The 13,728-nt window shown below is 37.0% G+C and overlaps 1 protein-coding gene across 4 annotated transcripts in view; it reads left to right on the top strand.

Moving 5' to 3' along the window:
* SPIDR (scaffold protein involved in DNA repair) overlaps positions 1-13,247 on the top strand; it is a 192,556-nt gene extending 179,309 nt beyond the window's left edge. For all 4 annotated transcript variants that reach the window (XM_058177653.1, XM_058177652.1, XM_058177655.1 and 1 more), the window contains 3 exons: positions 9,695-9,809; positions 10,146-10,199; positions 10,830-13,247. In XM_058177653.1, coding sequence (XP_058033636.1) covers positions 9,695-9,809; positions 10,146-10,199; positions 10,830-10,952 — 292 coding nt within the window. In that variant the 3' untranslated portion in view covers positions 10,953-13,247. The remainder of the gene's footprint in view (positions 1-9,694; positions 9,810-10,145; positions 10,200-10,829) is intronic.
* Positions 13,248-13,728: the final 481 nt, after the last annotated feature.

Below are 13,728 nucleotides of genomic sequence, written 5' to 3'. Positions count from 1 at the left end.
AGCCATGAACTCCCGAGCTACCATTGATGAATCGCCCGCCAACGGCAAGTTGAAATCCCCCATGACCATAAGTCTGGGGGTCTCAACCGCCGTCCCGGCTATCATCTCCAGCAGCTCGGGCAGGGCTGCCGTCACGTAGCAAGGAGCCAGGTACGTGATCAGCAAGCCCACCTGCACCCCCCGGCCCCACCTCACGAAGAGGGTTTCACAACCGGCTATCTGCGGGACAGCGACCTCCCTCGGATCCAGACTCTCGTTAATAACAACCGCTACCCCCCCACCCCTACCCTGGGCCCTCGGCTGATGAAACGCACGGAAACCCGGTGGGCACATCTCAGTGAGGGGAAACCCCCCCCCTCCGTGCCCAGCCAGGTCCAATAGCTCTAGAGATAGACGTATCATCCAAGAATTTATCCAACTCCTTAAATCCATGCAAGGTAGTTGTCATTATCTTGTCTTATATTAGTGATTTGAGAAGGAGGAGAACTTCATGCCATGCATATTCAACCATGTCCCTTTCATTTGTCTTTTTTCTAACCTAAAGAGTCCAATTTTTTCTAGTTTTTTCTCATAAGAAAAGTGTTGGAGCCTTCTGTTCATTTGGCTTGTCTTCTTCCAAATCTTTTCCAGTTCTAACTTTTTCCATATATGGCAACCAGATGCATTATAGATTTATATATGAATGTTATATGGGCAGTTTTATTTCCAGTCTTTCTTAGTGAATCTAGCATGGAATTTGTCTTTTTCCCAGCTGCCATACACTGAGTTGATATCTTCATTAAATTACATATGACCCAATCAGTAGTGGGTTTCAAATCCCATCGCTACTGGTTTGCTCGTGGGTGCATGCACACACAACACTTCTGTGCATGCGCAGAGACATCCGGGTGGGTGGACGGAGCCTCCCCCCGCCACTACCGGTTCGCCACCTGGGCCGAACTGGTACCAAACCACCACTAGACCCAATATCTTTTTCCTAGTTGGTTATATAGGCAGCTCAGATCCCATTAGTATTTATATAAAATGGAGAGAGTGTATGTATTTCAGTATGTATCTGTTTACACTCATTTAAATTGAACCACAGTTGCTATTTGTTTGATCATTTTTCCAGTTTAAAGAAAAATAATTTTTTAAAAAGTTTAAAGAGAGCCAGTTTGATATAGCAATTAAGGTACTGTCCTAAGAAATCAGGAGACTCTGAGTGCTAGTTTTGCCTCAAGTATGAAAGTTGGCTGGGTGACTGTGATCAGTTAGTCTGTCTCAGCCCAACCTTCCTCACAGGGTAGTTGTTTTGGGAAAATAGGAGGAGGAAGGAGTATTATGTGTATTCTCCACTTTAACTTCTTGTTGTTAGTTGTGAAGTTGTTTCTGACTCATCGCCACCCCATGGACAACTTTCCTCCAGGCCTTTCCGTCCTCTACCATCTCCTGGAGACCATTTAAGCTCACACCGACTGCTTCAGTGACTCCATCCAGCCACCTTAGTCTCTGCCGTCCCATTCTTCTTTTGCCCTAAGTCATTTCCAGCATTAGGTCTTTTCCAATGAGTCCTTCCTTCTCATTAAGTGGCCAAAATATTTGAGTTTCATCTTCAGGATCTGGCCTTCTAAAGAGCAGTCAGGGTTGCTCTCCTCTAGGACTGACCGGTTTGATCGCCTTGCAGTCCAAGGGACTCGCAGGAGTCATCTCCAGCACCATAGTTCAAAGGCCTCAATTCTTTGGGGCTCAGCCTTTCTTATGGTCCAACTTCCACAGCTATACATTGCAACTGGGAAAACCATAGCCTTGACTATACGTACTTTTGTTGGCAGGGTGATGTCTCTGCTTTTTAGTAAGTTGTCTAGATTTGCCATAGCTTTCCTCCCCAGGAGCAAGTGTCTTTTAATTTCTTGGCTGCAGTCCCCATGTGCGGTGATCTTGAGCCCAGGAAAATAAAATCTGTCACTATCTCTATTTCTTCCCCATTTATTTGCCAGGAATTGAGAGGACCGGGAACCATGATCTTAGTTTTCTTAATGTTGAGTTTCACGCCAGCTTTTGTACTCTCCTCCTTCATCCACATCAGAAGGCTCTTTAGTTCCTCTTCACTTTCTGCCATTAGAGCGGTATCATCTGTATATCTGAGGTTGTTGATATTTCTCCCGGCAATTTTAATTCCAACTTGTGATTCATCTAGCCCCGGCTTTCTCATGATGTGTTCTGCATATAAGTTAAATAGGCAGGGTGACAGAATACAGCCTTGCCAAACTCCTTTCACCATTTTGAAACAATCACTGGTTCCGTGTCCAGTTCTCACTGTTGCTTCTTGACCCACATATAAGTTTCTCAAGAGACAAATAAGATGGTCTGGTACTCCCATCTCTTTAAGAACTGACCACAATTTGTTGTGATCCACACAATCAAAGGCTTTAGCATAGTCAATGAAGCAGAAGTAACTTACTTTAATTTACTTATAAAATAATAAAAGTGGCATAAAAATCTTAAAAATGAAAAAATGAAAATCATTCTTCAGCACTTCACAGTCATTTTGAACAGTTTGGTATCATCCACAAACTTGATCAGATCACTGCTTCCTTATCCCTAAGTCAACATCATTTATCAACAAGTTGGAAAAAAACTAATTATCTGTTCTTGAGGGATGCTAATTCTTACTTCTTCGGTTGAGAAAATTGTGCCTTTATTTCAGCTCTCAGTTTTCTGTTTTGTTTAACCATTTAGCAATTCATAAAAATGGTCTTCTAACCCATTACATTTCCTCAAGATCCTTTGATGAAGAGCCTTCTATTCTTTACAGTTTCAAACAGACTGACTGTCAGCAGGACACCTCTATCCTTATGCCTGTTGAGACTGAAAAGCCTCTAGAAAGGTTGGTGAAAAAAGATATACTTTTTTCACTGCAAAAACATATTTTCTCTCAGCAGAGCTTGTTCCTCATTGCTCTTAATGTGGAATGAGACCAATTGTACTTATTGCTCACCAGTTTCATAATAGAATAGACTAGAATAGAATTTTTTATTGGCCAGGTGTGATTGGATACACAAGGAATTGTCTCGGTGCATATGCTCTCAGTGTACATAAAAGAAAAGATCATCAAGAATTCTAAGGTGTAACACTTAACGATAGTCATAGGGTATAAATAATCAGGAATCAATCAATATCAATATAAAGGATAAGGATACAAGCAACAAAGTTACAGTCATAGAGTTATTATTAAAATAACATTGCAATTGTAGGTTCGATAAAAATGCAATTCATCTGTGAATTTAGTATTCAAATTTTGTCAGTGATTTTTTTCAAGAAGAGTAATTGATTATAGCATAGTGCAGTTACGGCGAACCTTTTTGCCGTCACGTGCCAAAAACGGGGGGACCGTGGGAGGGTTGCGCGCATGTGTGCCCACACCCATAATTCAATGCGCCATGCCCCCCGCGCATGCGTGTGTGATCCCCCCACGCGCCCCATACTTTTGGCATGCAATGGCACGGTGGGCCCATTAGGCCCATTTTTCGTCCTCTCCAGGCTCCAGAGGCTTTCTGGAAAGCCTTCCCCATCCCCCTGGAGTCTGGAAACCGTTGGACCAACTTCCAGTGGGCCTGGAAGGCCCAAAAATCAGCTGCCTGGCACGCACATGCATGCCAGAGCTGAACTAGGCAACATTCGCATGCTCACTGATACGGCTGCACGTGTGCCACAGGTTCGCCATTGTGGGCATAGTGCATCAATTGTCCAATGATAAATTATTTATTAATTTTTAAGTAATTTTTGATTTAGCAGCTAAGAGTAAATAGCACAGTAAGTACCCTTTTTAAATTTAAAGTTACCACTCTCAAAAGTATTTAATATATGTAAACCTAATTTTGATATGTAATCTATGTTTTTTGTGATTATTCTGACTTCTTCAAATACTTTCTTTCGAGAATATTTTTATTTGTTACCTTAATTTGTTTATGTTATTCTGATTTCTCCCCAGAAAGGTAAATACTATCGGGTATCTGTTCTTCATCTAGATATTGGCATCTGCCCTATTCTAAATTTGATGCTAGGCTTTTCCTCAGAGATAAATTTAAAAGCTGCTGTGCCATCCTTTTTGATGTCATGTGACAACTCCTCTTTCATACAGATTTAGCTTGTTCCAAAAATTTGCCTAATAATCAGTAAATCTAAATCTCTTCCATGAGCTTGACCAAATGTGGAGACCATTGTGCTCTGTCTTTGTAATTGATTTTCTGTGTGGAAGAAATAATATTTCTCACAATACTACCTTGGCAGTCCCGGACTTTAGTCATCTACCTAGCAGCTTAAATTAGTTCCAGGAGAGTTTACTTAGTTTTTTAATGTTGTTAATGCTAATGTAGATTATGGCTACTACTTTTACCCCAATATTAGCCACGTGCATGACAAACCCAACTCATCTTGCCCACAGTCACAAGTCTTCTTATAATAATTGGGCTCATTGCCTACAGAAAATATATTATGCCATCCTTAACTCTTGTTCTCCCTGACCATAAGGGAGCTGTCATTCTGGGAGTAGGACAAAGCTGTCATATCCCAGGAAGTTTCATCCACATACTTTCATGGCTGTCTAATATCTGCAGTAGTTTCAAGAAAACAGATTAGCTTCATGAGAGCCAGGAATGCAGGAATGAATCATGATTTGTGCTTAGCTGGCTGGTACTTATACATTTAACTCTCTGTGGAGTGAACTGGAAAATACCTTCTACCTTGGCTTTCTATCTTCATCCTACTTACTGTTAATAACTTGGATTTCTTTTCTTTTAACAATTGTTTTATTCTATGTTCTATTTTTACAGAGTCTGTACCCCTGTTTTCCTCATATTATTTCTAAATTCATCTTGCTACTTAGCTTTGAAAGTGGGAGGTCAGTATGTGTTTCATCCCCCTTTTAATTTTGTCATAAAATTCTCCCATTCCTATTAACTTGTTCTGCTTCTGAGCTCCAAATATTTCTCCTCTTTGGAAAGACTCCTGGCTGGGACTTCCTATTGACTAAGGAATGCTACAAAGCCAATAACTAATCTCTTGATCAGTGACTTAGCTGTAATCCCTTCCCCTCAGTCCATGTGCTCAGAGTGCAAGTAAACACACACCCAGCCAGCAAGTGTGGGAGGGGGGGCAAATCAATCTCACTCAGTTAACAAAGACCCTTCCTTATAAATAGTTGATCAGCTCTCCAAATTCATTAGCTTCCTTACAAAACTGTTTCTGTCCTGGTGATGAGTTCCCAACTGAAAGGGTTATAAAATCATAAAGAGAGCAAAGAAAAGTATAATAAAGTATATTATTTCCCCTCCACCATTTATTTTTTCTTAGTCATTCAGTAAAGTTGATTATAATTATAGTAATAGTAGTTACAATAATAGAAACATTCTTATTTCCTGGGCACTTATATAGAACATAGTACAAGTGTTTGTGCCAATATCACATGCAACACCTGATAAGAATAGTTCTAACTTCATTGTTCTTTAGTTGCAAAGTTTTGTCCAACCCATGGCCAATGTTCCTCCAGGCCTTCCTATCCTCTACCATCCTCTGGAGTCCATTCAAGCTCATGCCTACTGCTTCAGTGACTCCATCCAGCTACCTCATTCTCTGTCGTCCCTTTCTTCTTTTGCCCTCAATCTTTCCCAGCATTAGGTTTTTCTCCAGTGAGTCCTTCCTTCTCATTAGGTGGCCAAAGTATTTGAGTTTCATCTTTAGGCTCTGACCTTCTAAAGAGCAGTCAGGGTTGATCTCCTCTAGGACTGACTTGTTTGTTCACCTTGCAGTACAAGGGACTTGCAGGAGTCTTCTCCAGTACCAGAGTTCAAGGGCCTTAATTCTTTGGCGCTCAGCCTTTCTTATGGTCCAACTTTCATTAGCCATACATTTCAATTGGGAAAACAATAGCCTTGACCATACGCACTTTTCTAAGTTCATTGGGTCTTGCAAAAAAGAAGTATTTTAAGGAAAAACAAAAAATATCTACTTCATGAAACTATAATTTGTCATCACAGAATGTCTTTTTAAAAAATTAAAGTGATTTAGAGAATAGGTTTTATGAATGGTTCTTGACAGTCACAGAATAGAGATTCAGACTTGAATCTTCCTGGGAACAAGATGTCTCATAATTGTTTAGTTGCAGTCTATTCTCCTTGGCACCACAGTGAAAGCGATGGAGGTAGATTCTAAGAGACCAACTGCACTTTTGCCTTTCAGCTGTTCCATTTCAATTGGTCAATACTAGAATTACTATGTAATTATGATTATGTACTATTAAGTCAGGGCTGGCTCTTAGTAACCTCATAGGTTTTTTCTCAAGAAGCCTTCCCTCAACCTGGTCCTTCTGATTTTCCAGCATAGTACCCACTACTGCTGTAATTGAGTCCATCCACCTTGTTATTGGTCATCCAATTTTCTCTTCTATCTTCCCAGTATTATGAACTTCTATACATGTTTAAATAATGTACCCAAATATAATAATTAAAGCTGGATTATTTGTGCCATGTTGAAAAGCCTTGATTTGTTTTTGATCCATTTGTGTGTTTCTTGGTTATCTGCGATATTGTCAGGACTCTTCTCTAACGCTAGCATTCAACGTATCAATACTCTTTTATTCTACTTCTTGACGGTACAACTTTTATTTAGATAAGACTATCACAAGGAAACTAGATACAGCCGTATCATGTCATCAGAGTGTCTAATTCTAAACTAGTTGATGTATTTATTGTCATTATTTTTTCACTATGCTCCTTGATTTTCATTTCAATTTTAAATTTTCGGCTATCAGCATAGTATCATCAGAACAGTACAGAAAATTCCTATTGCTCATCTTCTTTCAATCCAGCTTCACTTAATATATATTTAGCATAAAGGTTGAACAAAATAAGGGAAGAGTATACAACCTTATGTCACTCCTTTCCTGAACAGGAATCAGTCTGTTTCACTGTGTTCCATCTAAACCATGGCTTCGTGATCTTGTAAAGATATTCTGGGGTTCCTATTTTCCTAAGCACATCCCACAGTTGACAAATTTGACATCACTGAAATATTTCTATAATACATAAAGCATGTATTGACTTCTTTTTGATATTGTTTGTCTTTTTCAATTATTCAGCATGAATCAGCAGTAATGTCTCTTGTCCCTCAGTCTTTCCACGTAATGCTCTAATCAATATTAGATACCGTAACTCATAAAAGTTTACAGATTCTTTTTTGATTGTTTGCCAACTTTATATAGATACCTGTAGTCTTCCAATTTGATAATGATTGGAGTGATGATATAACTTCATCTTCTAATACTAGAGGTTTTTGTAAGCAGGAAATATATCCTAAATATATCCAATATATTAAATATTTTGGATGTTCATATCTCTACTGAATTACAGTATATTCCTTCCATCTTTGCTCAATGTTCTTGGAATCAGTTACTACTGTCCATTTGTATTTTTTAGCAAGTTTGGAACTTCCATTGGATTTGGAGATTTTTAAAGAAGACTTTTCTTGTTTCCCATGTTTCTTTCCATCTTCGATACCTTTATAAGGTTATAGTACTACTTCTTATCTCTTGACAGTGCTCAGAAATTCATTTAAAATTCTTTCCTATTTGGCCTTCTTGGCTTTAACATCGCTTCTTGTTGGCAAATTACACCATCTGATATCACATCCAATTTATCTTTTTCTGTTTCCTGGTCTTTGCCATCTTTTTTCACATTCATCCTTAACAACTTTTATTTCGTTCCACATTTCTATACTTCCCTATTGATGAGATTCAGGATTTAAAAATGATCCCTGATGTTTTCCTTGAAAATCCTGGATATACTATGGAAACTTACTTCTTCGGCAATTAGCTTGATTTGGATCTTGCATGCAGTTATGATCACATCATGTTTTATTTGACAGTTAGCTCTTGGCCATTTCTTTGTTCTTATAACTAAGCAATTCTGTCGCCTTGTACCAATAATACAGTCAATTTGATTTCTCTGTATTTCATCTAAGTTATGTCCACTATAGCTAGTTATCATTGAAATCACTGGATTGACTGAAATTGTTAAATTATTCTTTTTATTTCTTAGGCCATAAACATTCAATTATATTTAATATTTTTAATATTTAATATTTTACTCTTTAATATTTTCAACATTGGCATGCCAAACTCCAACCACAAACAAGTTCCTTAAATATTCTGTTAATTTCAAATTGAACGACCATAAACCTTACCAACCTCCTCTTCTTCTGCATGAGTGCTTAGAATATAACATGGATAACCATCATATTAAAAAAATCTCTTCACAAAGTCTAATAGGTATTATTGCAAAATTGATTGTATTATATCCAAATAGTATCTTTGCTACAGCCTTCATGACAATGAAAGCAATGCTGTTTTTTCCTTGGTTTTGATGTCCTGAGTTACAGTAAAAAAAAATACTGTATATCTTGTAAGAATATGATGTCTCAGTTTGGTTTTCTTCTCCTAATCCCTTTTTCCTTTTCCTTTTCATCTATTAATTCAGAAATCAACAGTTTTTTCTAATGACAGGCATATTAGCTCCTATAGAAAGAAGAGACTTGCAAGATTTTGGCACTTTCACTGAGGTCTTGTAATAATTATGAGATGCTGACTTTCACTAACTTTTAAAATTGCACTTAAATTTTAATGCCGGATACTATGGACACTGTTCATACTGTAGGCTTTTGCATACTGATGGTTTATTGTATTGATCATATAGAAACTGTAGTGGGTATTTTTTAAAGCCAACGAATAGGATAATCTTTTAAAAATAAGCTAGCACAAACTTTCTAAATGTATAGTTGATTGTTAATAAATATAAAGCAGGGGATTAGCAGAGCAGGATCGGTAGTATTGTGTATTTTACTGTTTTCACATTTTTTAATTCTGACATGTACATTATATGCTCCTTTCCAAGCCAGGTTTTTTTAAATTTGCAATCTTTTGAACAGTTTTCAGAAATGGTTAAAGTGGTAAAGTTTGGTAAAGTTACCAAACCAACTGGTAAGTTGTAAAAGGTTAAAATCTTCACTTACATGTTTTTCCTAGTATTGACACTGGAACATAAGTTGAGAATCTTGTGTTCTCTTCATTATTTTTTATCTCATCTCTTAAAGGATTGTTGCACATTAAATCAAGGAAGCTGGGAATATTTGAACTAGGGGTGAAATGCTCCTGATTCGGACCGGATCACCTGATCCAGTAGCAATGGCGGCGGGTGGTTTGGAGAACCAGTAGCAAAAATCCCTGCCCCAGCTGAGCCGCGCAATCATCAGAGGTTGTAGAAAAATGCTTTTAAAAGGTTCTGGCGATCAGGTAATTCAGCTGGGATCGTCAAAACCCTTTAAAAGCTTTTTTCCCTCTGGCAATCCCAGCTGAGTTGCCTGATCATCACAGGCTTTTAAAAGCATTTTTTTACAACCTCTTTGGCCGAAGAGGTTGTAGAAAAAATGCTTTTAAACGTAAAAAAAGAAAAGTTGTCCACGCCCACCCAGTCACATTACCACCCCCCCACACACACACACCAAGCCACACCCACATGACCCGGTAGTAACAAATTTTACATTTCAGCCCTGATTTGAACAATATATGTTCTAACTTACAGCACAAAGTAAATAAATCAATGAGCACACTTTGACATGGAAATTTGTGGATAGATATAAACGGGTTTTTTCTCATGTATTTCAGAGGGTTACTCTATTGCAGCCATTGCTGTGAAGTTGTAACTTCACCAGTTATCAAGATGCATCTGGAAGTCTTTCTGAATTGCCAATCTCAATCAAATTCCACAATAAAAATCAAGGTATTATAGAAATAATATTGTTCTAATTCAGTATTTTATTATCAGCTCTAGGTGAAGAAAGGTATCTGTTTTTATACTACCACCTACCTATGTGTGTTTCCCAGAGCATAGAGACAAGGTGTAAAGCAAGCAAGCAAATAGGCAAACAAATATTCTAGATAATCTGTGGTAGAATTAAATACAGATTACTATATGTAAGGTCTTGATCAGGAATTTTTTTCTGTGAAATTACAGATAACAGCTGCAAGTAATAAAATACTTAGATCTTAGGGATACAAACTGAGTACATTATTGCTTTCATAATTATAATACTTTATTTTTTCCCTGTTACAACAGCTATTACAGAAGTCTATTTCTTCACTTCTAGAATCGGCAACCATGGATGATGGGGTATGTGCATTTAAAATGGCAGCTTCATAATTCTAGTTTTTATGACACCTCCCACCCCACCCAACTTGATGCCTTCTAGACAGGGGTCTCCAACCTTGGTCCCTTTAAGACTTGTGGACTTCAACTCCCAGAGTCCCTCAGCTAGCAAAGCTGGCAAAGCTGGCTGAGGGACTCTGGGAGTTGAAGTCCACAAGTCTTAAAGGGACCAAGGTTGGAGACTCCTGTTCTAAGATGTATTAGTTTTCAACCTCCACCATTTTCAGCTAGGGTTCATAAAGATGCAGATTCTGGATAACATGTTCCATTTGTAATATTTAGACTATATTGGCATATGAATAAAAATATAATTAAGTGGGTGATATCTTGGTCTAATGCTCTATTGAAATTCCTGGAATAGTTTTGTAGAAATTTTGGCTTTCAGTTAAGTGGTTCAGAGATATTTTTATTTGAATGTCTTTAATAAAATTATTTCTCATAACTGTTAGGATTACATGGGTTTGGAGCAGTAAAAAAGCAAATAAGGAAAAAAGCCCTTAAGAACTTTCTTTACTGAAGAGTGTTCAGCGGTATGTTGGCTAGGACAAAATGTACAAGATTATTTGTTTCAATGACTGTGCTTTATCATTGCAGAGTTATGAAGTAACGAGTGTGCTGAGGAAAGAGGTGGGGTTTTTGAATTGTTATGTCCAATCTATAACCAGCCACCCATCTAGTTGTATTGGATTGGAAGAAATTGTTCTCTCGGAGGCCTGAAAGAACTGAAGGGAATATTGTCTGCTTCTGTCTGTGATTTTTCTAACATATTTGTAATTGTTCTCAGCTCTTCTATGCTGCTTTTGAAACCAAACTGTTATGCCTTTTTAAAAAAATACTCACATTAGGCACGTGTCAAGGAACAGTAACCATGAACAAATCTCAATTCAAGTGCAATTTTCATTTCAATGAGAGGAGCACATTCTTAAATCTTTTCTCATGAAATCAATGGAATTCACATACACACGTCTGGTCCTCATATAGCCCTCAAAAAGAAACCTATTTTTTTCCAGCAGTTTTTTGTTTGTTTATTTGTTTGTTTCATTCTGGAGGTTATATTTTGTAATGAGTTCAGGGTAGAAATAATTTTTGACTAACTAAATGTTAAATGTAAGTTTTTGAAAGGTTTTGAAATTAACTTCCAAGTTGTTAATTTAGAGATACGTTTTCTTAATTGACTCACATATAAATACTATTAGGATTTCATGTAGGCTAAGTGTTCAGATACAGTTTGTCTGACCTGACGTACCATGTATTTTTTATCATTACAATTAAATATTATGAAAGAAGAGTATATGTGAACACAGGCATATGTTCAGCAATAATCATTATTTAAATAAGAAATTATTTAGATCTTTATATTTTTAAACCTTTCTATAAAGTAGATTAATATATTGTAATTAAAATGGTTATACCTTCTGCTTGTACATTTCGATTTGTGGATGGAATTATTATTTGATGCTGAAACACTGGAATCATTTAGTATCAGATTCAAATTCCTGTAATTTCTTTTAAACAGAACTTGGCATGCATGGGATTTCCTGTTATTTGCATAAAATATTCCCATACTCAGCAGCTGGATCTGGATTTTTGTGTTTAGAAGATGTAGTTGTGGAGGACAGATGTGGGGGACAGGGACATTTAGAGGAATCTGGGATCCTATAATGTATAGACTTCCATATAGATAGATAGATAGATAGATAGATAGATAGATAGATAGATAGATAGATAGATAGATAGATAGATAGATAGATAGATAGATAGATAGATAGATAGATAGATAGATAGATAGATCGATCGATCTTTGGTTATTCGGGTTTTCTCCCGCGTAAAATTGGAAGTGTCTTGGCGACGTTTCGACGAAGTCTCATTCGTCATCTTCAGGCTTCAGCTTCGTGCTTCTGGGAGCAATGTGTGACTGCAGCTGTTTCTTCCTTTTTAACTGCTAGTTATATATATATATATAATCAAGCTGTTAATTTCTCAAAATGATGATTCTGTTGACTAGCTAATTGTATTTAGTGGGTGACTAGGTGACAGTTAGCCAAGGGAAATAAATTTAGGTACTGTAGAGAACAAAATGATTTCTGTTGAGGACACCCTGATAGACAGAAAGGCAGAGAATGAAGTTTAAATCAATCATGGTACAGGTAGTCCTGTGAGCTCAAAATTTTTGTTGCTAAGTGAGGCAGTTAAGTGAATCTTGTCCTGTTTTACATCTTTTCTTGCCATAGTTAACTGAATCACTGCCGTTATTAAGTGAATCGGGCTTCCCTGTTGACTTTGCTTCCCAGGTTACAAAAGGTGATCACATGACTCTGGGATACTGCAACTCTCACAAATATGAGCCAGTTGCCAAGTACACGAATTTTGATCACATGAGCATGGCGATGCAAGTTTTAAATGTGAAAAATGGTCAAAAGTCACTTTTTAGTGCTGTTGTAGCTTCAAATAGTCACTAAACAAATGGTTGTAAATTGAGGATTACCTGTAGACAGCTCTCGACTTACAACCATTTATTTAAACCATAAATTCAGGCACTTGGCAACTGGCATGTATTTATAAAAGTTGTGCTGTTCTGAGGCCAGATTCACTTAATGACTGCATGATTCACTTAACAACTGCAATGATTGCTTAACTGTGACTAAAAGGTCATAAATTGGAGCAGAACTCACTTAACTACCTTGCTTAGTAACAGAAATTTTGGCTTCAGTTGTGGTCATAAGTCAAGGACTACCTTTATTTTGAACTTTATTGGTAACTTTGGAAGCCATGGCTGTTATGCCTTCTCTTTGTATCTTGCTGCAGAAGAATATACATGTGATATATTATATACAAAGTTTCATGTAATCTTAAAAAGCGTTTCTAAAACCATTTAAGTGTGTAAATCAGAGCAGTGGAATTATCTTGTAACATCACCATTCCAAATTTCACCCTTCTCTCATGTACTTTTTTTTTTAGAAATAGCCCAATCTGTTTTGCAAATGGAAAAATAACCTTTATTTTTCCCTTAAATTAGACTAATTTTTGAAGCTTTGTTCTCACAGTTGATCTTTTTCTATTAGTTGGAATATTTTTCTAGTGCTAATTACTTAATTTAGAATTTTTTTATCAATCTGTTAATCTCATGCCTAAATCCAATTTGTTATTGCATTGCAATTTCACAATACTGTGCATTAATCTAACAATGTCATTTGGCTCAAAATATTTTGTGCAAATACTATGTCCTTTTTGGACATATAGGTAAATTTCCATTACCTGATGATTTTTATGCCTCTCAATATGAATGGAATGCTATGGAAATAAAGGTCTTCTTAACAGTCTGAAGTTGTAAAAAGTTCAGTGAGGCACCTTTCCAGGTGTCTGGGACCCTCCTTTAAGTGGTTGGATCCTGTATGAAGCTAACTATGTCCACGAGTGACTCATACATTTTCCATTAACTATTCAATCACTGCACCTATGTATTTTCTGCTTGTATTTTTGCACTTTTAAAATT

The sequence above is a fragment of the Ahaetulla prasina genome, chromosome 3 (genome assembly GCF_028640845.1).
Source record: "Ahaetulla prasina isolate Xishuangbanna chromosome 3, ASM2864084v1, whole genome shotgun sequence".
NCBI lineage: Eukaryota > Metazoa > Chordata > Lepidosauria > Squamata > Colubridae > Ahaetulla > Ahaetulla prasina.
Note: the sequence above shows the minus strand (reverse complement) of the source record. Positions and strands in the feature narration are given on the sequence as shown.